Here is a 27,261-nt window from a genome sequence, read left to right as displayed (position 1 = left end):
TAGAGGAAACAGGAGGAGGTTAGTGGAATGAACTACAGCCCCCACCACTACAGGTGATCTCAGGGCCTCAAACAGTATTCACGTCCTCTCCCTCTTCCACCTTGGCAGGTCTTCATGGCTTACTTGATGGAGTGACTTAAACATTCTTGAGGAGAGCGGGCCAATAAACACGAAAAGGTCTGTGTTTCAAATCGTCTATTCATTTTTGCATTATTTGTCTCATTGGTTTAATTCTTTAGTCTTAAGACAATAATCTGAATTTTTAATGTAATGTTCAACAAGACAATCCATTAACTGAGGTAGGCCGCAACTCACCACACTTTAAACTATATACCCTTCGAGACACATCTCTCTTTTTTGCTAATAAGGTACATCCTTAAATTTTGTATCCCCTACAGAAGCAAGAATAACATACGAAGTGCCAGAACATCTTCTGCCTCTACTGGATACATGCCAGACACGTCTCCACGCACGTCTCATGTATGTTATGTAAATAAATCTATTTGAGAAGGGGCTTTCCTTGGCAAAACAAATTAGAATTTTGTGTTTTAACTTTGTCAAATCACACAAAAAAATAAAAGCATAACTTCAATAAATCTTTATTGAGCTCCCACGGGGTGCAGGAATTTAGGATCTATAATTTACAGAAGTAGAAAAGTGTCACTTTAGCCTCCTTTATGAAAAAAAAAAAAAAAAAGCAAATTACAACATCCCTATATATTTCAAGTGAATCATTTAATGTGAGGCTCAGTTTTATATTACCATAAGTATCAACAGACTAAAATGAAAAAGTATAAACATTTTTTCCCTCTATCAAAAAAGAGTTTTGATGCCAGGATCAACTAGCCTGTTGGTCTAACAACAGCTGATCAAAAAGGCTAGAGAATCTGGAAGTAAAAAATGTACTTGGAAGCACGGTCCTCTGAGGGCTCTCTCCCCTGAGGGCAACAAAATGCTGAAAAAATTAACTGGCTCAAAAATTGTATTGAAAGATCAAGAAGGGGAGTTAGTCACAGCTTGGGGAAAAAACAATTGAGAACAGATGACACGAAATGTAGCTAGATTCATAATTCTGAAGTTTTCCTGGAGTTATACTAGAACTCTGAGTTAACCAAATAGGCTATGAACTCATGTTCCTTTGAACAGAGTGGTTTTAAACAATACAATCTCCAGTGCACCAACTGTATTTTCAAGTATAATTCTAGTATTTGTACCTAGCAATACAGAAGAAAAGCAGCAGGGAGAAAGGGTCAAGTATCTAGGACATAAAGGATTTGGCAGCCCTAGAATTCCCAGCTTAAGTCTTTTTCACCAGGAAAATCACATTCCGGCTCAGTCCAAGGTGATGCTGGAGACAGTGCTATTGACGGCTTAGGAGGCAACAGTGAAAGTATTGAATCCTGGCTTTCTTCTTTCATCTGTTAAAGAAACTCAAAATAAGGGTGTTGGCACACAAATTCAATACAGTAGCTATGTTAGAAATAAATGACTTTTTAAAATGTAAGAAGTGTTTAAAATTGTTTTTAGGTATTTTCACTAAAAATGCCTTTGATCATCTGAAAACAGAAGTAATAACCAAATGAACTAAATTTTATCAGAATTATTTTGCCCCTTCATCATTTCTAGCCAATAGAAAAAACTAAAATGTCTCTAATCAAAACATAAATTGAGGGCAGAGTAGCATTTATGATATTCTGTTTGTTCTTACTCATTTTGTTTTGCAGAATGGAAGTATTTTAGAAAGTCTGTAATTGTACTACCAAAAAAGTTTTCTTGTTTTTAACTTTACTTTGTAAGGGAGCAATTATTAAGAATCTTGGTTATCAAACTGTCCCATTAAGCAAATAAAATGAAATGAATTTTTAATAGTACTGAAGAACATCTAGACAATAGAAGATAGATCAGCTTACCTGTTTGAAGAAAACATGGGACAATAAACTGCTTGCAGATGGTCTGAAATTTTTTTAAAAGTTATAAAAAAAATAGAACCTTGTATTAGAATGTGTATTTTTAGGTATAAAAATATATTAGAAATTAGTTTTAGAGCTATAAAACCCAATACTAAAAAACTGAAATCCAAGTCTTAGCTTCAACCTTGACTAATGGGAAGAATTAATTTGAGAAATAACATTTATTGGGCACTTACTAATTATAAGGAAGTATGCTAGGAATTAAGAGGCTAAAAAAAGATCAATAAGGTACATTTTATTTCTGAAATACTAATATGTAGTTATGATAGTAATTTATACTATTATTATGGCAACAACTAACATTTTTGTACTTCTTGGAAGTTTCTAAAATGTATTAACATAAATGCAGTCATTAATGTTCAGAAATATGAACTGATTTTTACAAGATAACTAGGTTAAGAAATGATACAGCTGAGACCAGAGACCACGTCTTCTGACTTCAGATCCAGTACTCTTTCTGTTTGCTCCTTGCCTCTACTTGTTTTTAGCATTGATATTTTCTGGATTAGACTGTAATTTTTTGATTAAAAGACTGATAGAAGAGATTTGAATTTGGTGGGAAGGGAATACCACAAAGCTTCTATAAAATATGTAACTTTGATGCGAGTAACAAGTGGTCAATATTACCTTTTCTCAGGATCTTGTTGCAAACAGAGCTGGACCAAGCTAAAGAAGGCAGGAGAGAAAGTTTTTGAGGATGGAGTTTGCAATCTGTCACTATTTCCTGTGCGAGTTCCACTGGAGACAAGTACACTTTCTCCAATCCCAGAGTCTACACCTGATCGGGAATTCTTCATTCTGGATTCTGACTGAGGGAAGATACTAACATCCAATGGACTATAAGGAGGACCTTTCAGTTTCCGTAACAACATCTAAAAGAAAGAAAAAATTCCTTCAACGCTTTTCAGAGAAAACATTAAAACAACAACAATAAAGATTCTAAGAGCAAAGATGTTTAACAGAAATTATCTAGATTGAATATAAGGGATCTTATAAAAGAAAGGTAGTTTGGGGCTTTTAGTAGCATTTACCTGAGTTCTATGCATGTCCTGGAAAGGTACCTGCCCACTGGCCAATTCGCATGCTGTAATCCCAACACTGTAAATATCTGACTTTACGTTATATCCATGTAAATCCTGTAGAACAATTAATTTGAAGTCCTTTAGTGAAATTAACTTAATAAAAAGTTCTATAAATGTGTTTTGAGAAAGGATGTTGAACAATGGAAAAAACTCGTAAGTGAGAAATCAAGTTTTACCTATGTGGTATAAACATTATAAAATCCCTAACATAATAATTTTGACAAGAAAGAGGAAAAAAGTTTCGCAGTAGGCCATTCACCGATCCAATCTAAGGGCACAATTGTCTTTTAGTCAAGCTCAGAAGACACTCAAGATGCACAGACAACCCAATACGAAGGCCACACCTGACCTGTCTCAGTAGTTCTGGGCTCAGCCACGGCTGCACTGATGTGCTGAACTGTGGGAAATCATACACAGCCCTATGCCTCTGTCCGTGCTTAACCAAACTATGCAGGTGGGACAGGCCAGAGAGGGTCACTAGGCCATCACCAGAAATGAGGATATGGCTGGCTTTAATACTCCTAGAACAAAAAGAAACAATCCTAAATACTAGGAAATTGGCCAATGAAGAATAAAAATCTGGTCAGAACAAATCCATGTATTCTCTTGGAAAATAAATACTCTTTATAAAGTTATAAAATAGCACATTTATAAGTAAGTGTGCTTACACAAACACATACATACATATATATGTTTACATCCACGTATGAAATGTTTGGGGAATTAAGGAATTCTTTCAAGTATTTAATATAGCATTAGAACAAGGGGAAACACAGCTAGCTATATTTGGAAGGGATAATATTTTTTTTCAAACTAGGAATGGAATCAAATTATTAATTTCACTATTTTAGGATACTGTTGCAAAATAACCAAAGAGAAGTCTAAAAAGCCAAGTAATATTTGAAGTATAAAGTTAGACTTTAAAGTTAAATGCATTATTATCCAATTAAGGGCAGCCTCTCATGGTATTACCATCATTTACACAGATGTCTTATATAAAAATTTTTGTCAGATAAATTATACAAGAGCCTTGTTTTTCATCCAAAATAGTGAATTTGGAAACTAACAGAGTAGGATGGCCAACAGTTTGGTTAATCATAATAAAACCTTGATTAATTAGAATGCAGTTTGTTGAAACTCCTCAGTTAACCAGAATGTTCCTAAAAATGAATAGTAAGAAAAAAGCTTTGAAGAGATTGAAATGAACAGTAAAAAAAAAAAAAAAAAGTTTATTTAAAAATAATTAAAAGGGGAAAAGTCCCAGTATATCATAGAACGTTTTTAACATTCAACCAATTATTTCTGCTTCTATAGTTTAAAAATAAGAGAACTGATACTTAATACGATAGTTTTAAGGTGCTACAAAATATTTAAGAAATCAAAGAAAGGTTTAGTTCCAATTTGTACATGATATAAATATGACATAGAGCTAAAAAGCAGATAAAGAAAAACAAACGAGACAACCAGGATCACCACCTACAGCTTATTCCCCAGGGTTCCACGAGGGCAGGTGCTCCACCAGAAACTGAGCACAGAATTTGGTAAAGACAATGTGGTCTGAACATTTTTGGTGAATGAACATAAAATATAAACAATTACCTTACCTACGAGCCCATTTCTTCCTCAATTTTCATTTACGAGTTTCCTATCTCTCCTAACACTCAACTTTTCTTCCTAAAAGCTTAAATGATTTCTTCCACTTAAATCCTTTCATTCTGTAAAATGCAAATAAGTAAATACCTGTGAATACAGCCATTTTGATGCAGATAGCTCAACCCTCTCACTGCTCCAAAGAGAATGTTTCTTATTAAAGTTTCACTCATTCCTTCAGGAAAGTAAGTCTTCAAGAGTTGACTTGCTGAACCTAAAGAAACACCTGAAATCTTTAACTGAACACAAAGTGATTTTGCTTCTAGCTAAGTTTTAAATTTTTTTTTTTAATTAAAAAATTTTTTGTTAAATGTTTTTTCAACGATAAACTCTCTCTCACACACACACCCATTATGTTTGAGTCTAACCACTATCCTAAGATGCAAAGGTAATTTTCTTTCACGAATCTTCAAAAAGACCTTTCTAATGATACTCTAGAGATCAGAAAATTAACAATTTTCAGTATTACTGGAAAAATGTGTGGATTTATTTGTCAATCCAGAGGCAATTCACAGAAGTTGTCCTAAAAATCAAAGCTCTAGAATCCATTCATTTATTTATTGAATACACTTAAAACACTTTATGTGAGGAATTATATGAGCACCAAAATGAAAAATACATGATCCTGGCCTCAAGAAGCTCAAGGCCAGTGAAATAAGACAGGTACACACACAGATGTTTGCCATACAATAAAATAAGTAATTTACAATGAGAGAAATTGGGAGAGAGATAGTGTGCAGAGGTGAAGAAACATTCTGCTTGAAGACCTATAGTGGCTTTCCATTGGTAGAGAGCCAGGAAACTGAAGGGAGGAGAGAGTTTGTTCAATGGCACGGACTTCTCAGAGAAGCAGTAGTAGTTTTACTGATGATCAGACCCATTCTGCTTTTTTCCAAAGCCTAAATTCAACATGAACCAGATATAGAAATTTCTCATGAAATCTAGATGGCCACCAGATTTATAAATTAAAAATAGTCACTCATAAATCTAAGATCCCACTCACCCTTACAATTACAGCTTCCAGGCTAAACTAGGAGTTATTTTATCTAACGTGAGTTTTCTTACCATAAGCCATAAATGGAGAAATAACCCAAAGCCAGCTGCCAACAGTGAAAACAGTCCAGTAAGTTGTAATATTGGGGTGCTGGAAAAAGTGGGACAGAATCACTGCTTTCTAGGATAAACACACAAGAGACAAGACATTTAAAAACAACTTTTTTCCCCCTTATGATGACAATAACAGCAGAGGGGGCAGCTGACACTCGGCGCAGCTCACTAGTACGAAGCACAGTTCTCAGTGCCGCCGTCTCTTATTTAAACGTCACCACCGTGACACGAAGTATGTCATATGATCTTTCCTACTTCACAGGAGAAAAATAGGAAATAAGAAACTTAGAAGTCAAAAAGCACATAATAAAAGGAGTGGAAGTGAGGTGTGAACTTGGTTTGACTCCTGAAGTCGTCCTTTTAATAACTATATTATGTTCTTATTACAGAAACATTTAAAAATAGATAAAACTACGAAGATAATCACTTCTAACGTTAAATCCCAGAGACAACCACTGTTAACATTTCACTGTAATTTCTTTCAATCTTCTTTTCCGAGCAATATATATGTGTACATGTAAATACCTAAAAAATTGGGACAATATCAACAAAAAATGCCTTTCCTCTCTATATCAGAAATGATTAGTGACAATGAAGATGGTATTATAATATTCCCAAAATGCAATTCTGTAAAATTCATCAATTCAAAAGTTGATTTTATTTAGCTGGGTGAAAAAGAAACTGTTTTTGTTTTTTTCTATTTCCCTATATGACTATTCGTGATTAGACTAGGAGCACTGTAAATCTCCAGACCAGCATTTTGAAGATGATATTCATTTGAGGGAATTTATACTAGTTACCAAAGTTTGAATGTATTTGTTCTTTCATGGATCTGGCTTCCAGCTATTATTTCTGACTCTGTTATTGTGTGTTTATTAGAAGAAAGAAATCTGGGGCGCCTGGGTGGCTCAGTGGGTTAAGCCGCTGCCTTCGGCTCAGGTCATGATCTCAGGGTCCTGGGATCGAGTCCCGCGTCGGGCTCTCTGCTCAGCAGGGAGCCTGCTTCCCTCTCTCTCTCCCTCTCTGCCTGCCTCTCTATCTACTTGTGATCTCTCTCTGTCAAATAAATAAATAAAATCTTTAAAAAAAAAAAAAGAAAGAAATCTAACTTTAACAGAAGAACTATAATTTGGGGGAAAGAAATTCTTACAGATGTAATCCTGTCAAAAGACATTAAATATATCATTTTTCTCACATTGTTACCTGTAATGCTTTCAGGCGTTCATCAGTGCAGTTTTCTAGATTTGTAATTTTTATAGTCACCAGTGTTCCTGTAGGAGTATGACGGGCAAGATGGACAGTTGTCAAGTTGTCAAATCCTCTTCCTATAATCAGATGTAAAACTCACATTAGCAACCAAAGAAGAAAAAAAACCTGGTAACTGGGACATCATCAAGAAGAAAAAAAAAACTGGTAACTGGGACATCATCAAAATTAAAACCTTCTGCTCTTCAAGAAAACACTGTTAAGAAAATTAAAAGATAAGCCACTGAATGAAAGTATTAATACTTATATCTGACAAGTTTACATCCAGCAAATATAAAAAATTCTTACAACTCTATAGAATTCTTACATTTCTATGCAACCCTATACTAAATTTAAAAATATGCAGAAGATTAAATAGGCAATCCACAAAAGATGATACAGGAATGTCTAATAAGCACATGAAAAATGCTCAGAGAAAGGCAAATTAAAACCACCATTACATATACTATTAATATACCATTGATATACTATTACATATCTATTATAATGGCTCAAATTGGGACTTGATAAATTATGGCAAATTCAAACAATGGAATATTATTGAGCAATCCCTGACCCGCTGATGTGACTTCTGTTTGTCGTATAAATGGTATCATAAAGAAGGCAGCCCTGAAAGGCTTCTTCCACTTAGCATAATGCTTCCGAGATTGTTCCCTATTGCTGTGTTTCAGTAGCTTCTATTGCTCAGCAATAACCCACTGTATGAATATACCATGATTTATCCATCCGCAAGTTGATAGATATTTGGGCTGTATTCAGCTTTTGGCAACTATAAATAAATAAAGCTGCCGAAATATTCTTTAAGTAGATATGTTTTCATTTCTTTTGGCAAATACTTACAAATGTGAGGGCTGGGTCATGCATATTTAAGCTTGTGAGAGGTTGCCAAACTGGCGTGGAAAGTGGCTGAGCTATCTTTATTCCCACATGCAGTGTATAAGAGCTACAACATACTCATCAGCATTTGGTATCATCAATTTTTAAAATTTAAAACACCTGGAGTGGCACTGACCAATAGGCACCTAATAAAGGTTAGTCCCTCCCTCTCTCCACAGGCACCAAATTGCACCATTTATCTTCAAAACGAAGTTAACCCCAAATCCATGCCTTCCACTCCAATGTCAGCATGACCGCGCAGTTCAAGCCTCGTCTCCTGTCGCTGGTCGCATGCAGTGACTTCCGCACCACGCCTTGCATTCTCAACGAAGGCATGCTCCGAAATTACTGGGGAAACAATACTTCAAGAGCCTATCCCTAGGTCCCATTCACCAGAAATCCTGACTCCACAGCTCTGATGGGACATAGGCACTGCAATTTGTAAAGATTCGGGGGCTACGGATGGTCCTTCCAGTTGTAACTCACTGATCTTTATCTTCCACACTGCTGCCTGGAGATGCTGCCAGTTTTCCCGCTCAATTCAGCATTTGATCAATAGGTCCTACAGTGCAGCGCCTCTCCAATCAGAAAGGTTTGCTTTCAGATCACTAGCTGTAGTGCTGTTACAGCGCTGTTCAATTCTCAGAGCCTCAGTATCGTCGTCAGACAAATAGGGAGCGGTAAAAGGCTGACATGAGAAAGCACGCGAGATGTTCAGCGCAGTGCCTGTTAGATGGCATTATTACCACTCTCACCATTCCACACTGCATCTCAAACATGCACAGGGTAAATTCCAAATTGCTTTGAGAAATGAAGCGGGTAAGTCGTCAGAGTCTGAACCTCAAACACACTGTAAGAAATCTTTCACAATGTGTTACAAACTTCCCTTTCCAGATTTGTCTCCTACCATTGCCTACGCTCCCTCTTATAGGCAAAGAGCATCTATAGGGTAGTTCCCTTCTAAGCAGCATTCTTCAGTCATCTACTGAAGTAATTTTTTTTAACCTTTTTTTAAATTGACACCATGTGAACACCCTTTCTAATTTGGGGGCATTTTCCACCAGTGCTATTTAGAGGTGTCAGATCCTTATTTTCTCTTGGTCTCCTTGACACTGGCATGGGAAGGTCAATGACTTAAGCTCAGCCAAATGAAGGCTGGAATTAGTGATAAACAGAAGCGGAAGCAGTCAGAACTCACCGCAGTGGGTTCCAGTATCTGGGACATAAGTAATCTAACAGGTAGTACACTAACTAGGCTGTTCCTATGCTGTGGCCCTGACTCTCGTTCTAGTTACGTAGCTTTTCTTAGTTTCTTCCAAGTCTCTCTCTCCAGCCAACAATTGTGTCAGTTAGCAATACTGTTCAAAAAATATTCCTCTCTTAAGCTAGTCAGGATTGTTTTCTGTTATTGTAGCAAAAACCCTGAATAGAACATTTAGCAAACTTTTCCTCTTTCTTCAGGCTCCTGCTTATTTTTGTGACTTTTCTTGATTCTCAGAGCAGTCAAGATGGATGGTCAGATGTGCCATCTTTTTCTGTTCCCATGACAGTACACCTCTACTATAGTGCCCTCCAGGACATAAACAAGACTATCTTGCGTGTTCATCTTCCCAGAGAGAATATGGACTCCTCAAGTGTTTTACATGGGTTTATATTTCTAGATATTACGTAGATATCTATGCAACAGATATAACATATAACATAGTATCTGTTTGCAGTGTGTAACAGCTATTTGTGATTATTCACAGCAAGTGTTTCACATGTGTATGGCTATTAATAGATCTGTCTGACACAATTAACATCAGTTTTATGCTACAGGTGACAAAAGAAAAAGACCTGCCCACGAAACAATCTTTTTTTTTTTTGAAGATTTTATTTATTTATTTGACAGAGATCACAAGTAGGCAGAGAGGCAGGCACAGAGAGAGGAAGGGAAGCAGGCTCCCTGCTGAGCAGAGAACCCCATGCGGGGCTTGATCCCAGGACCCTGGGATCATGACCTGAGCTGAAGGCAGAGGCTTAACCCACTGAGCCACCCAGGCGCCCCCAAAATAATCTTTTTGTCATCAATTTCACTTCTAATGATGAAGGGTCAATCCAGAATAATTACCTATTTCCAGTTGGAGTTCATAGTGAGAAACGTTGGTAGAACAGATCACACCCTTCGCTCTAGTGGACGGAGGAAACTGGGAAAAGGTTGGCGCATCAACCTGCATTATTTTAAAAAGATGAAAAAAAATAAACTTTTTGGTCCCCCATTTTAGTCCCCTACCCTAATATAAAATACTGATATTTTATTTTCAAACATGCAAGTGCTCATTAGGAAGGCACTGGAAGGTGGCTTAAGACACTGTTTCAAGATCTAGAAAGTTTAAAATTACTAGTAAGTGGTTAAAAAGCTATCAGTATGTAAAGGGGGAGAGTGTGGGAAAAGCAGATTTATAGATAGCAAAGAATACTTTCCTGCACAATCTCTGGTAAGCATTTTCAGGAGTTGCTAGAAACAGCTATTAATTCTGCATTCAGGGTGCCTAATAAATACACGAAGGGAAGAAATGCAGGGACTGGTGCAGAATATTCTGTACTTTTGCTTTTGCTTCAAGTGGTTGCCAGTTGTATCTATTACACATATAAGTACCTGCTCGGCTAAGGGAGGGGTTAATAAATCAAAGAAAAATTTCCACATTGCAGCCTATTAAAATTACTGGTGTTTTTCACAAGACGAAATCAATCAGAAGGGAGGTAAGAAAGAAAAACCTCAAGAGATGGGAGAATAGGGTACAGACGTCTGCAACGATCTGAGGTCTCGCGGAGGTGCCTTAGCGTCAGAGTCTTAGGTTTGCACCAAATCCCGGTCACAGTGAAATAACACGCACACGGAAGAAAGTAGAGGCGGATACTACCGGTGTCATCCGATAGCCAGGAGGACCTCCCAAAAGACAGCCGTTCTCCAAAAGACACTTGGGAGGCTTTACAGGCACCAGCAGGTGGCAAGAATCTTGTTACTACCTCCAAGGTAGAAGGAAGAGAGGGATTAGAAACGACATTACTGTGTAGTAGGAGTTGTGCTGCTTTTTACATTCTTGATTCTACATGGTCCCTAAACTTTTAAAAGAGCAAAAAAAATATAAGCTCAGAGTTAAAGATGAATAAAGGTAAATATTATTCAAGAGGGGTGAAAGACTGTAAAAAGAAATCCTACTATTACAATTGGAAATAATCCCAGTGAAGAAAAGAAATCCAAATAAGTCATTTCTTCAGAACACATAGTCTTCAAATTACCTCAGATTTGAGGAATACAAATAAGAGAAAGAAGAAAATATAACAATTTTTTAAAATTTTAAAGTGATAAACTATAAGCCTATGAGGAAGGCTAGAGCACCAAATGAACTGAGGTTTGCAGCTCACTGCTACAGAAAAATGGAAGAGGTTACCCGATGATGGACTGAAATCAGGCTAATCAACCTTTTCTTTGCTTCCATCTACTCCATTAGGGAAATAGTTGTCTTTTTTTTTTTTTTTAAATAGGCTCCATGCCCAACATGGATGGGGCTTAAATTCACAACCCTGAGATTAAGAGTCATATGCCCTACCAACTGAGCCAGCCAGACACTCCAGGAAATAGTTTTCTTTAAAACAGAAGGGGCGCAGTGTCTGTGTGGCTCAGTTGGTTGAGCAACTGACTCTTGGTTTTGGTTCAGGTCATGGTCTCAGGGTCATGGCATCAATCTTCATGTGCTTAGCACAGAGTCTACCTGGGATTCTTTCGCTCTTCCTCCTCCTCTGCCCCTCCCCCCACTTGCAAGCACATGCATGCTCTCTCTCAAATAAATAAAATCTTTTTTTAAAAATTTTTTTAAGATTTTATTTATTTATTTGACAGAGAGATCACAAGTAAGCAGAGAGGCAGGTGGGGAGAGAGAGAGAGAGGGAAGCAGGCTCCCCACTGAGCAGAGAGCCTGATGTGGGGCTCAATCCCAGGATCACGACCTGAGCCAAAGGCAGAGGCTTTCACCCACTGAGCCACCCAGGGGCCCCATCAAATAAATAAAATCTTTAAAAAGAAAAAAATAGGGGCGCCTGGGTGGCTCAGTGGGTTGGGCTGCTGCCTTCAGCTCAGGTCATGATCTCGGGGTCCTGGGATCGAGTCCCACGTCGGGCTCTCTGCTCAGCGGAGAACCTGCTTCCCTTCCTCTCTCTCTGCCTGCCTCTCTTGTGATTTCTCTCTGTCAAATAAATAACTCTTTAAAAAAAAAATAAAGACAAATAGAAGGGGCACATAGCTTGTAAATAAGTAACTGAAGTCCAAAACAAAGTGTTTAACATAGGTTCCGAGTTACAGGCCAAAGACAATTACATGTAGGGTGTTAAGTTGGCAGATGTAGTAGAACTGAGGAGAGAAACCAGAATGAAAATAGTCAAATACTGACCCAATTTTCAAAAAGTGTGAAAACTACAAAGAGGTAAGGCTTGACATACTTACCCAGTAAAGTCTAAAATCAAATTACTAGATAGATGAATTACAGACACTTCAGAAAACAACACGGTAATCACAAGAAGACAGCAAAGGTTTACTAGGAGTGAATCATCCTAAAGTAAGCTCACTTCTCTTTTTGATTTGATGACTAGAGAATTAGAAAGCAAAAATCATGGCAGGGTCAGACTTCCAGGGAAGATGGTAGAGTAGGAGGAGCCTAAGCTCACTTCATACCATAGATACACCTAAGTAACACCCACATCGTGTAAATAACCCAGAAAACAACCTGAAGACTAGCAGATTCTCTACAGTTAATCTTATAGAAGATACATCCAAAAAATGGTAGGAAGGGCAGACATGAGGCCTGGAACCAATGACCCACAAGACTGCAGGAGGGACAGACAGTACAAGCATGGAGAAGGGACAGGAGCAGACCCCACGCCAGGCAACACATTCATGGAGATCCGCAATGGGAAGATGAATCCCCATAACATTTGACTGTGAAAACCAGAGTGGCTTCATGAGTTTTTACAATCAGTGGGACTTAATGCCTGGTAATTTAAAAAATAATGGGCTCAGCTCTGGGAGAGCCAGAGCATAACAAACAATCCTGCTAAGATGAAGTACTGAAGCAGTAGTTTGGAAAACACCTGGGGTATACAGGAAGGAGACTTATTTTCTAATCTCAGCATATGTACTGAAGGGACAGGAATCTTGAGGAGACTTCTCCAAGAACAACAGAGCTCAAGAAGAGGAGCCATTTCCCTCCCCAGTCCCTAACCTAGAGACATGGACACCTCTGGGAACATTTTCTACCTAGCTCATTAACAGCATGCCTGGCCTCCATATTCTCCCGCAGACCTGCCTTCAGCAGAAGTCCATCCAAGGCAGAGTTACAGAATGGCATTGTGCAGGCAGTCTACAGAAACCAGTACCACTCCAAAGTGACTCAGGCCACAGGGAGAGGGGAAGATAACCAGACACACCAATCTGACTCTGACCCCAGCAGTGACTGGGGGCAAACATCTGGTCTGACTACGGGCAGCCCCCCATAAAAGCTTCTCAGGGGATAATACAAGGAGAGCACACTGCAGTTGGGTGTGACCATAGCACCGGCAAATGCCTGGTCTGACCCACCTTAAGCACAAGGCAGCCCCAAACTGGCCATTTATAACAATGGGCAAAGAGAACCATTGCAGTTGCACTGCTCAGCCACAACAGAGCACATACAACACACACAGGAGACACTCCTGAAGCACTTGGTTCTGAAGCAAGGTACTACAGAACCTCTTCTTCAGAAGACCACTACTTTAAAGAGCAGATGGAAGTAGCCGACTTTTCTAACACACAGAAACAGATAAAGTTGGACAAAGTGAGAAGACAGAGGAATATGTCTCAAATGAAAAAGCAGAACAAAATCACAGCAAAAGAACTAAACAAAAAAGACATAATATGCCCAATAGAGAGTTTAAAGTAATGGTCATAAAGATACTCACTGGACTTGAGAAAAGAGTGGAGGACCACAGTGCGACCCTCAACAAAGAGATAGAAAATATAAACAAGAACTAAGCAGAGATGAAGAATACAGTATCTCAAAAATGTACTAGAGGGAATAAGTAGTAGACTAGAGGAAGAAGAAGACTGGATCAGCAACCTGTAAGAGTAATAAAAAAGCCATTAAACTGAACAGTAAAAAGATGAGAATAGATTAAGGGAACTCAGCAACACCACCAAGCCCAGTAACATTTGCATTATGGGGATCCCAGAAAGAGAAGAAAAAGGGGGCAGAAAATGTATTTGAAGATATAATAGCTGAAAACGTCCTGAATCTGGGGAAGGAAATAGAAATCCAGATCCAGCAGGCACAGAGAGCCTCCAGTGAAATCAGTCCAAGAAGGTCCACACCAAAGACATATAAAATGGCAAAAGATAGTGATAAAAAGAAAATCTTAAATTTCTTTTAAGATTTTATTTATTCATCAGAGAGAGAGAGAAAGAGCAAGTACAAGCAAGTACAAGTGGCAGGCAGAAGGAGAAGCAGGCTCCTACTGAGCAACGAGCCTGATGCAGGACTCGATCCCAGGACCCCAGGATCATGACTCAAGCCAAAGGCAGACACCCACCTGACTGAGCCCAGGCATCCTGAAAAAAAGAGAATTTTGAAACCAGCAAGAAAACAGTTATACAGAAGAGAAACCTAGGGCACCAGGGTGGCTTTAACTTTAACAAAAGTTAAAGGAATTCATCAACACTAAACCAGTCTTTTTTTTTTTTTTCAAGAGAATTCTACTTTATTTTTTTCCTTTTTTTTAACTTCTTTTCAGAGTAACAGTATTCATTGTTTTTGCACCACGCCCAGTGCTCCATGCAATACGTGCCCTTCCTATTACCCACCACCTGGTTCCCCAACCTCCCCCCCCACCCCACCCCCATCCCTTCAAAACCCTCAGGTTGTTTTTCAGAGTCCACAGTCTCTCATGGTTCATCTCCCCTTCCAGTCTTACCAGAAATCTTAAAGGGGATTCTTTGAGTGGAAAGGAAAGGCCATAAGCCAGAGCTTAAAAAGTAGGAAGCACAAAAGCAGTAAAATTAAGTATATCTATAAATATCAGCCAAGGGATTCACAAAATAAAAATATGTAAATTATGAGACCATATACATAAAAGCTGGGGGAAGGAGGGGAGTAAAACTTTAGTGCTTTTAGAAGGGCTCAAATTTAAGCAACTAACAACTTAATATAAACTGCTATATGCATAAGATATTATATACAAACCTAATAATCAAAAACCTATAATAAATATGCAGAAAGTAAACAAAGGAATTCAAGCATGTAAAAAGAGCCATCAAACCATGAGAGAAGAGAGCAAAAGAAAAAAGGAACTAAAAACTAGGAAAATCAACCATGAAACAACAAAATGGCAATAAATGCATACCTATCAGTAATTACTTCGCATTTAAGAGTCTCATGCTCTACCGACTGAGCTAGCCGGGCTACTTCGCATTTAAATGGACTAAATGGTGCAATCAAAAGACATAGGGGGAACCGGAAAGTTTTGCAGGGCCTCAGTTCTGGTAGAGGTGGTGACAGGTCTCATTTCATAAGCAGACCAAGGCATACCTAGTCAGAACTCACCACATTCAGGCCAAGGACCAAACACTGCCCACAGTGGGCAAGAAGAGCCTCTACAGATGACTGGCCTGAAAAACAGAGCAGCCAGAACCCAACAGCAGAATGCAGGCAGCACACACCAGAGATATCTCCAGAAGTACCAACCCTGGGCACTACCTGACCTCTCCTTCATATGGCTATCACATTTAGGAGCAGGAGACATAACTGGCTCTTCTAACACACATAAGTAGGCAGAGACTTAGACAAAATGAGAAGAAAGAAATTAATCCCCAATGAAAAAAATCCTAGAAGAGAACATGCACAGTAACTTCTTTGACATTGTCCATAACAACTTCTTTCTAGATATGGCTCTTGAGCAAGGGAAACAAAAGCAAAAATACACTATTGGGATTACATCAAAATAAAAAGCTTCTGTACAGTGAAGGAAACAATCAACAAAATTAAAAGACAATCTAAAGGAAGGGGAGAAGATATTTGCAAATGACATATCTGATAAAGAGTTAGTATCCAAAATATGTAAAGAACTTATACAACCGACACGAAAAAACCAAATGTTCGTTTTTTAAAATTTAAAATGGGCAGAAGACATGCACATTTTTCTAAAGAAAACATACAGTTAACCAACAGACAATTGAAAAGATGTTCATCATCATTAATCATCAGAGAAATGCACATCAAAACTACAATGAGACATCACCTCACACCTGTCAGAATGGCTAAAAGCAACACAAGAAACAACGTGCTGGGGAGGATGCGGAGAAAAAGAAATCCTCTTGCACTGCTGAGAATGCAAAATGGCACAGCCACTCTGGAAAACAGTATGCAGGTTTCTCAAAAAGTTAAAAATAGAACTACCCTAGGACCCAGCAATTGCACTACTAGGTATTTGCCCAAAGAATACAAAAATACTAATTCAAAGGCATATGTGCACCCCAATGTGCATAGCAGCATTATCAACAATAATCAAATTATGGAAATAGCCCAAATGTCCACCAACTGATGAGTGGATAAAGAAGATGTGGTATATATACACAATGGAATGTTACTTAGCCATAAAAAAGAATGAAATCTGGACATTTGCAGTGATATGGATGGAGCTAGAGAGTATTTTGCTAAGTAAAATAAGTCAGTCAGAGAAAGACAAATACCATATGACTTCACTCATATGTAGAATTAAAAAAAAAACAATCAAGCAAATGGAAAAAAACAGAGAGAGAGAGAGGCAAATCAAGAAACAGACTCTTAACTTTAGAGAACAGATTGATGGTTACCAGAAGGGAGGTGGGTGGCAGGATTGCTTTAACAGGTGATGAGGATTAAGGAGTGCCCTAGTCGTGGTGAGCACTGGGTGGTATCTGGAGTTGCTGAATCACTGTATTATACATCTGAAACTAATATTACACTGTACGTTAACTAACTTGAATTGAAATAAAAACTTATAAAAAGAAGAAAAAGTGACTGAATGGATTAAAAAGCAAGACCCATCTATATGTTTCTTATAAGAGATTCATTTCAGAACTAAAGACACACGCATATAGAGAGTGAAGGGATGGGAAAATATCATGCAAACAGAAGTGAAAAGAAACCTGGTGTAGCAATACTTATACTAAACAAAACAGGACTTTAAAACAAAAAGTGTAACAAGAGACAAAGGACACTACATAATAATAGAGGAAACAATTCAATATGAAGATATGCAATTGTAAATATTTATATCCCCAACAGGGGAACACTCACATAAGGTAACTATTAACACAAAGGAAAAAATCAATAGTACTAAATACAATAATAATAGTAGAGAACTTTAACCCCCCACTTTCTAAAATACATAGACCATTGAACCAGAAAGTCAACATGGAAAGAGTGACTTTGCTTTTATTTATTTTATTTTCTTTTTTAACTGTATTTTTTTTTAACAGAGGGAGAAAAAAAGGGAGTCGAGAGCAGGAAGAAGCAGAGGGAAAGGGAGAGAGAGATTTTAGGCAGGCTCCACACCCAGCACAGAACCTGACTCGGGCTCTGGGATCATGGCCCGAGATCATGACGTAAGCTGAAATCAAGAGTTGGATGCTTAACTGGCTGAGCGACCCAGGTGCCCCAAGAGTGACACTGAATGACACATTAGACCAGGTGTTTCTAAGAGATACACTCAGAATATTCCATCCTAACAGGAGAATACACATTCTTTTCAAGTGCACACGGAATATTCTCCAGAATACATCACATGTTAGGCCACAAAAGATGCCTCGCCTCAACAAATTCAAAAAGACTGAAATCATATCACGCATCTTTCTGACCACAGTGCTATGAAACTAGAAATCAACCACAAGAGAAAAACTGAAAAGAACCAAACACATGGAGGTTAATTAACATGATACTAAGCAATGGATGAGTCAACAAAGAAATCAGAGGAAATGAAAATATACATAGAGACAAATCAAAATGAAAATACAATGTTCCAAAATCTTTGGGATGCAGCAAAAGCTGCTTAAGAGGAAAGAATACAGAAATATAGGCTGACCTCAAGCAGCAAGAAAAATCTCCAAAAAACAACCTAACTGTACACCTAAAGGAGCTAGAAAAAGAAGAACACACAAAACCCAAAGCCAGCAGAAGGAAGGAAATAGTAAATATTAGAGGAGAAATAAAGTAAATAGAAACTAAAGAAACAACAGAACAAATCAATGAAACCAGGGGCTGGTTCTTTGAAAAGATCAATAAAATTGATAAAGCTTTAGTCAGACTCAAAAGAAAAAGAGAAATACCAACCAAAACCACAGAAATACAATTATAAGAGGATATTATGAAAAATTATACACTAACAAACTGAACAACCTATAAGAAATGGATAAATTCCTCGAATCAAATAAATTACTAAAACTGAATCAGGAATAAATAGAAAATTTGAACAGGACAATTACCAGCAATGAAATTGAATCAGTAAATCAAAAAAACTCCCAACAAATAAAAGGCTAGGACCAAAAGGCTTCACAGGTGAATTCTATCAAACATTTAAAGAAGAGTTAATATTCTCTCAAAATACTTAAAAAAAAAAAAAAAGAGCAAGGAAGGCTTCCAAATTGATTCTATGAGGTCAGCATTACCTGATACCAAACCCAGATAAAGACACCACAAAAAGAGACCTATAGGAACTATAAGCCAGGACCTCTTATGATCTTCAGATGTAAATGCAAAAAATCAACAAAATATCAGCAAATGGAATCTAACAATACCTTAAAAAAAATTATTCACGATGATCAAATGCGATTTATTCCTGGGATGCAAGAGTTGTTCAGGATTCACAAATCAATCATGTCATACATTCCATCAAAAAGAGCAAGGATAAAAACTACAAGATCTCTTCAACAGACGGAGAAAAGTATTTGACAAGCACAACATCCATTCATGATAAAAACCTCCAACAAAGTAAGTTTAGAGAAACATGCCTCAGCATAATAAAAGCCATATATTAAGAATCCATACCTAACATCATACTCAATGGTGACAAAATGGGAGCTTTTCCTGTTACGATCGGCAGTAAGATAAGCATGTCCACTTCCACCACTTTTATTCAACATTGTACTGGAAGTCCTAGCCACAGCAATCAGACAACAAAAAGAAATAAAAGGTATCCAAATTGATAAGGAAAAAGATAAACTTTCACTATTTGCAGATGACATGATACTACATACAGAAAAACCCACAGACCACCAAAAAACTACTAGAAAAATGGAATTCAAAAAACTCACAGAATAAAAAATCGATATAGAGAAATCTGTTGCATTTCTATACACTAATAATAACATAGTAGAAACAGAAATTTTAAAAACACCACTATATATAATTGCACCAGAAAGAACCAAAACCCTAGAAATAAACTTAAAGAGGTGAAAGACCTGTACTTAGAAAACTATAAAACACTGATGAGAAAAACTGAAGATTATACAAACAAATGGAAACATAGTCCATGTTCATGGACTGGGAGAACCAATATTGTTAAAATGTCCGTATTACTAAAAGGAATCTAAAGATTTAATGCAAGTCCTATCAAAATTCTAACAGCATTTTTCATAAAAATAGAATGAATATCCTAAAATCTGTATGGAAACACAAAAGACCTCAAATGGTCAAAGTAACCTTGAAAAAGAAAAACTAGGGGTGCCTGGGTGGCTCAGTGGGTTAAAGCCTCTGCCTTCGGCTCAGGTCATGATCCCAGGGTCCTGGGATCGAGCCCCACATCGGGCTCTCTGCTCCGAGCCTGCTTCCTCCTCTCTCTCTGCCTGCCTCTCTGCCTAGTTGTGATTTCTCTCTGTCAAATAAATAAAATATTTAAAAAAAAAAAAGAAAAAGAAAAACTAGAAGTATCACAATCTCAGATATCCAGATATACTATAAAGCTGTAGTAATCAAAACAGCATAGTACTAGTATAAAAACAGATACATAGGCCAATGAAACAGAATACAGAGCCCAGAAATAAAGTCATAATTATATGGTCAGTGAATCTATGAGAAAAGAGGCAAGAATATGCAATGGGAAATAGTCTCCTCAACAATAAGTGTTGGGATATTGGACGGCTACATGCAAAAGAATGAAATGGACCACTTTCTTATACCATACACAAAAACAAACTCGAAATGGATTAAGGACTTAAATGTGAGATCTGGAGCCAAAACAATCCTAGAATGGAGCACAGGTAGTAATTTCTCTGACATCAACCACAGCAACATTTTTCTAGATATGTCTCTGGAGGCAAGGAAAACAAAAACAAAAATAAACTACTGAGACTACATCCAAATAAAAAGCTTCTGCATGGCAAAGGTAATAATCAACAAAACAAATAAGTGACCTACTGAATGGGAAAATATATTTGAAAAGATATATCTGTTAAGGGGCAAAGATCCAAAAATATAAAGAACTTATACAACTCAACACCCAAAAAACAAATAATCCAATTTAAAAATGGGCAGAAGACATGAACAGACATTTCTCCAAAGAAGACTTAAGATGGCCAACAGATACATGAAAAGATGCTCAACATCACTAATCATCAAGGAGCTGTAAGTCAAAAAACCACAATGAGATATCACTCCTATCAGAATGTCAGAATGGCTAAAATAAAAAACACAAGAAATGACAAATGTTGGCAAGGTTATGGAGAAAAAGGAACCCTCTCACACTCTTGGTAGGAATGTAAATTGTTCAGCCACTGTGGAAAACAGTATGGAGGTTCCTAAAAAAATTAACAAAGAATTACCATATGATCCAATAATTCTACTACTGGGTATTTACCCAAGAGTATGAAAACACTAATTTGAGAAGATATATGCACCCCTATGTTTATTGCAGCATTATATACAATAGCCAAAATATGGAAGCAACGCAAGTGTCCATCGATAGATGAATGGATAAAGAAGATGTGATATATATATATATTATTCAGTCATAAGAAATAATGAAATCCTGCCATTTGCAACATTGATGGATCTAGGGGGAATGATGCTAAGTGAAATAAGTCAGTCAGAGAAGGACAAATACCATATTATTTCACTCATATGTGGAATATAAGAAACAAAACAAATGAACAAAGAAGAGACAGACAAAAAAACCAAACTTAAATATAAAGAACAAACTGGTGTTTACAAGAGGGGGGGAGGGTTGGGGAGGGGTGAAATATGTAAAGGGGATAAAAAGCACACTTAACCACGAAGAACACTGAGTAATGTACAGAACTGCTGAATCACTACAGTATACATGTGAAATATAACACTTTATTTTAAATATACTGGAATTTTAAAAAAACTCATGGCACAGTCCTTGCTCCTATCAAACCTTTTAGAAACCCTAAAAATTCAGACCTATTTAATAGAAAATCTGCAAAGGTAATCATTAAAACATCAATCAAATACTTAGAAGTTAAACTACCCAAGGAAGTTAGAGAAGTATATAATGAAAACTATAAAAATAGCTAACCGAAATTTAGGAAGACATAAATAAATGGAGGCACATTTCATGTTCACTGATTGGAAGACTTAATATTGTTGAAAGTTCAAGAAACCCTCAGTAATTCAAATAATCTTGAAAAAGAACAAAATTGGAGAACTCACTCTTCCTCATTTTGAAACCTATTACAAAGCAATGGTAATCAAAATGGCATGGCACTGAAATAAAGACAGAAGTATAGACCAATGGAAGAGAATAAAAGCCCAGAAATAAACTGCCACATATATGGTCAAATGGCATCTGACGAGGGTGTCAAGACCATTCAATAAAGCAAGGACAGTATATTCAGCAAATGGTGCTAGGAATAGTGTATATCCACGTGCAAAGGAATGAAGTTGGACTCTTAACAAACACCATATACAATACTTAAATCAAAATGGATCAAGGGCCTAAATTTAATATCTAAAACAATAAAACTCTTGGAAGAAAAAAATGGGACAAAGGCTTTATGACATTGGATTTGGAGATGATTTTTTGGATACAACAACAAAGGTATAAGAAACAAAAGAAAAACAAAGCACACTTCATGTAAATTTTTATATTTTGTGCATCAAAAAATACTACCAACAAAGTAAAAAGGTAACACATAGAATGGGAGAAGACATTTGTAAATATCTGGTAAGGTGTTAATATCCAGAAAATATACAGAACTCCTAAAACTCAACAACAAAAAAGGCAAACAGCCCAATTAAGAAAAGGGCAAAGGACTTGAATAGACATTTCTCCACAGAAGACGTAAAAGTGGCCAGTAAGCACATGAAAAGATGCTCAACATCACTAGTCATTAGGAAAATGTAAATCAAAATTACAACAGATATCACCTCATACACATTAGGTTGGCTACTATCAAAAAAACAGAAAATAAAGAGGTGCTGGCTAGGATGTAGAGAAACTGGAATTCTTGTGCAATGTCGGTAGGAATACAAAATGGCATAGCCGTATGGCGGTTTACACCCAAATTAAAATATCATTACCATACGATGCATTAATTCCACTTCTGGATATGCCCGAAGAAATGAAATCAGGTCCTAAAGAGATACTGGCACACCCATGTTCATAGCGGGATTATTCACAATAGCCACAAAGTGAAAGCAACCCAAGTGTCCATCAACAGATGACTAGATAAGCAAAATGTGCTATATACATATAATGGAACATTTTCAGCCTTAAATAATAAGGAAATTCTGCAAAATGCTACAACACAAATGGACCCTGAGGACATTAAATGAAATATAACTCAGTCACAAAACAGTGATTCCACTTATATGAGGCAGAGTCAATATCATAGACATATCATAGACAATAGAATGGTGGTTGACAGAGGCTAGTGAGGGATGGAGAACAGGGAGTTATTGTTTAGTGGATACACAGTTTCAATTTTACATGATGAAAAGAGTTACAGAGATGGATGGTGGTGACAGCTGCATAATGCTATGAATGTATTTGATACCACTGAACTGTACACTTAAAAATGGCTAAGATGATGGGGCGCCTAGGTGGCTCAGCGGGTTAAGTCTCTGCCTTCGACTCAGGTCATGGTCTCACGGTCCTGGGATGGAGCCCCGCATCAGGCTTTCTGCTCAGCAGGGAGCCTGCTTACCCCTCTCTCTGCCTGCCTCTCTGCCTACTCATGATCTCTCTCTCTCTGTCAAATTAAAAAAAAAAAAAAATGGCTAAGATGGTAAGTTTTATGTTATGCGTATTGTAGCATGAGGCCAAACAAAACAAAACAGAAAAACACACACACACAAGCAGGCAGCAGCACGTGTGGACGTTTCCTGAAGTTTAAGACTTCTCTCTTGGCAACAAGCAAGGAGACAACAGCAGACACTTTACCTCAATCTGAAGGGTAATACTTGAATGAAAATTAGCATTGGATAATATATTCTATTGCACAAAAGGGCAGAAGACTAAAAGACTTCAGAATATTAGTGAGTAAAAAGTAAAATGAGAAAAATGAAGACAAGTGAATATAGGATCAAGATAAACTTTAAGCAGGAACAACTGGGATTACCTTGTTTTGTAGGAAACAAGGAATTTGCAAGGCAGATTCCGTTTTGTAGTAAGAATTGCAGAATAAAGTAAGGATTAAGGAAGGGAGGACCCCAGAGAAATATTTATTGCCTAGCATGTTTTTAAAAATATTACTTAATATATCAGGCATTACCGATCTGGGGAAATACAGATGAAAAACACAGGATGCCTATTTTATGGGAATCATGTTGTAGTCAGAGAGACATGAATGTCAATCATTGTGAGATAATATAATACATACCATTTTCTGGGAATGTCTAAGATTTGCAGGAGAATAATGAACAAAAAGTACAAGAGGAAAGGCTTCAGATATGCAATATTTGAGCCAACTCTTCATGAATGAATAAAAATTTTGTTGGAGGCAGAAAAAAAGAGTATATTCTAAGACTCAGTAGCAAGAAATGAAACTCAAAAATTAGACTTATTCCACACCACTAGGAGTCCTTATATTATGCTAAGAAGTTCAGGCTTTCCCATAGACTGCAGGAAACCAATGAGAGTTTTAAAGCTGGAAAATGAGACAAACAGGCCCATACTGGTAACAGGGTTGAATTCTGATCTGAGTGTGAGAGGAGGTTTATCAAGGAAACCAGAGGCAATGTGTCCACCTCCAACTGTCTCAGGTAAGAAATGAGATTTGGGTAGCAGCAGTGTTGAGGTGAAGGAGGGTATGCACTCAACGGCATTTCAGAGACAGATACAAAAGACCAGGTGAATAATTAGATGTGGGGGGTTGAGGCAAATGTCAGGATAACTTCAAAGTTTCTAGTTAAGGTGACTTAGTAGATGGGTTTTCATTAGCCAAAGACACAAATACAAGGGGTCAGGGAAGTTTCACAGATTAAGGTATTACTCAAACTACATAGAAATGCCTTTGAAAAGTCTAAATGGAGGCATTCTATAGATATTTCCAGTGCCCAGGAAAGAGTGTGGGGTTATAGGTAAAAATCAGAATCACCAGTCCTGCTTGATGCCAAAGTCCCCTCATGACCTGAAGGAAAACCCGAGGTAGCTACGAGACAGTCTGACATCTGAGCAACAGAAGCCTAGGAACAGGTGCCGCGTAGGGGCAGCCTGTTTGGGCAGAAGAGGTCTACTGTAGATTTCTGGAGAAAAACGGAAGTGGAGGAAGAAACAGTAAAAGATACTGTAAAGAAAAAGAGATATGGAAGAACCAGCAATTACATTCTGTACTATGATACTACAGAAAGCAAAGGAGGAATATTAATTGTACTTAACCATTTTCTTACCAGGTGTTGATGGATACTGGTTTCAGACTGTTTTTCAGGTCTGAGTGATTCAACTTGTGTTCGTGAAGTGCAGAAACAATCCTGGAAATTCAGAAATGCATTTAGTAAGTGAAAAATACGTCACAAGATAAGTAGGAGTGATATGTGGATACAAAGGGTGAGGAGCAGAGAGAAAAGGCAGCATGCGGGAACCTGGAATTGCCAGGATTCACAGCATGGAGGTAGTCCGTAAGGGAGAGAAGGGAGAAGCAGGTGGGTATGAAGAAGACAAACTTCCTATCTGGTGTAATTGACTTGGTGCTGTCTATGATCCTCATCCTATCCTCTGGAAGTCATGGTATCAATTCATTTTCACTGCCGATGTTAATTTTTAACACTTTAATCATCTTTGCAGTTTTGTTTTGAATATTTAGCTAAAGAGTACTCTGCTGTACTTATTAAAATCAATTTTAATCTTCAGATTCTGTTTCTTAAATGTAGGAACCATGTTTAACCCCATTAAACTACACAACGAGTGTATCTGAAACCAATTTTGTTTCTTAGGGTGATAAACATCTTATTTCAACTGGAAAGCAAATTAAAAGTAGGTGACTTGGGGCACCCGGGTGGTTCAGTCAATTAAGTGTTTGCCCTTGGCTCAGGTCATGATCACAGGGTCCTGGGATCGAGTGCCATGTCTCCTGCTCAGTGGGGAGGCTGCTTTTCCCTCTCCCTCCGCTCTTGCTCTCTCTCTCACTACCTCTCTCTAATAAATAAAATCTTAAAAAAAAAAAAAAAAGAGTAGGAGACTTAGTTCCATTATCAAAGTTTACATTTTCCTGCATTTTAACCCATGGTCCTATTATGACATATTGCCAATAATGAAATGTAACACCTCCATGTGATTTTTCATGTGGGGTAAAGCTGACCTTATTCTACTTAGGAAGAAAAGGTGTGTCTAAAGTATAAACAAATTGTATGAGATCTAAATCTCCTCTGCCGTATGTAAAACTTGCCCTTGAAGAACAGAAGCTAACAATGTCATGATAGCTATCGAATCGTTTCCTTTGCAAAGTTTCTATAGGTTTGTCTAGAGTGAAAAAAAACAGACAGTGAAAAGTTTCTGAAGATACTTATCACTGCTGCTAATGGTGGTTGAAAACCACCAGTTAGGTCACTTAGATACTGTATTGGATATTTACCTAGATTTGTAACATTTACTCTGCATCATTCTATACAATGGTTCTGGACAGAAAAGAGTTAACATGGCAGACCTAACACTGCTATGCTCACGAAAGGCTTCCTTGCCGAGCTGATCCTTGGCTGGTGTCTGGGAACTTGGATTTGGGGAGGGTTCCCAACCTTCCCTGATAAGAATAGATCATGTGCCTAAATAGTGTAAACAATATGGTTTCTGCTGAACTACTGCTTTTTTCCTGAAAATCTGAGATTTTGTTACCTGTTAACAGAAGGTACCTACATGACCAATCCCCAGTAAAAAGCCTGAGAATGAGACTCTAATGAGCTTCTTTGGTAGGCAACATTTACACATGTTGTCATTCCCTGGGAGAATTAAGCACATCCTATGTGACTCCACTAGAAGTTTGAGTCTGGTTTCCTCTGAACTTCACTCCATGTACCTTCTTTCCTTACTGATTTTGTTCTGTGCTCTTTGGCAATGATAAATCTTAGTTTTGCAGCTCCTAGCAAATCATCAAACCTGGAGGTGGTCTTGGCGGGACCTCTAATACAGTTATCAAAATATACTCAAATATAAAAAAGTCTTTCTAAAGAGTGTCCATCACTTTTTTTTTTTTTGATGTAAGAAAAGTTAATTTAAGACATATTAGGCATATTTTTAGAGATGCCAGCGTGGCACAGTCGTTGAGCATCTGATTCAGGTTTCAGCTCAGGTTGTGGTCTGTGTCTGTGGGATTGAGCCCAGAGATGGGGCCACACTCAGCTCGCCGTCTGCTTAGGACTCTCTCCCCCTGCCCCTCCTCCCTGTGCACACACTTTTTCTCTCTCTCAAATAAATAAATAAATCTTAAAAAAAAAAAAAAGACATATTCAGTATATTTTTAAAAACTTATTAACCCTAACTTATTCTCAAAATAAGAGTAGTGATCCATGTTTTTTGGTTAATAGAAATATAGAAAACATTTTATAAAATAATATGATAGACTTCCATTTGATTATCTTTATATGGAATTTTCACGGTTCAAGAAAGTGATCACTAATGTGAAGACAGCTAAAACCAGCCAATGTTATAAGGCAAAATGTTTTTACTGACCTCTCCTAAAAAATGTTAGCATGTTCATTAGCTGCTCAAGTTATAAAAATCATAAAACACTCATAGCTTATCCTTCAAAACATTTTTATAGCCACATTGAATCAATTAGATGCTGGTGAATAATAGCTTATGGAAAATACACACAT

The 27,261-nt window shown here is 37.4% G+C and overlaps 1 protein-coding gene across 2 annotated transcripts in view; it reads right to left on the bottom strand.

Moving 5' to 3' along the window:
* Positions 1–583: 583 nt before the first annotated feature.
* Positions 584–27,261, bottom strand: part of STRADB (STE20 related adaptor beta) — a 32,752-nt gene continuing 6,074 nt past the window's right edge. Inside the window, exons 3-12 of one of the 2 annotated variants that reach the window (XM_046018260.1) lie at positions 24,844–24,924; positions 10,062–10,161; positions 7,013–7,134; positions 5,768–5,846; positions 4,793–4,916; positions 3,402–3,573; positions 3,002–3,106; positions 2,598–2,842; positions 1,911–1,953; positions 584–1,418 (exon numbers count right to left, since the gene is read on the bottom strand). In XM_046018260.1, the coding sequence (XP_045874216.1) occupies positions 1,284–1,418; positions 1,911–1,953; positions 2,598–2,842; positions 3,002–3,106; positions 3,402–3,573; positions 4,793–4,916; positions 5,768–5,846; positions 7,013–7,134; positions 10,062–10,161; positions 24,844–24,924 (1,206 nt within the window). In that variant the 3' untranslated portion in view covers positions 584–1,283. Of the gene's footprint in view, positions 1,419–1,910; positions 1,954–2,597; positions 2,843–3,001; positions 3,107–3,401; positions 3,574–4,792; positions 4,917–5,767; positions 5,877–7,012; positions 7,135–10,061; positions 10,162–24,843; positions 24,925–27,261 lie in introns of both variants that reach the window. The other variant, XM_046018259.1, reaches the window with a different exon arrangement.

Source organism: Meles meles, chromosome 9 (genome assembly GCF_922984935.1).
Source record: "Meles meles chromosome 9, mMelMel3.1 paternal haplotype, whole genome shotgun sequence".
NCBI classification, from domain to species: Eukaryota; Metazoa; Chordata; class Mammalia; order Carnivora; family Mustelidae; genus Meles; species Meles meles.
Note: the sequence above shows the minus strand (reverse complement) of the source record. Positions and strands in the feature narration are given on the sequence as shown.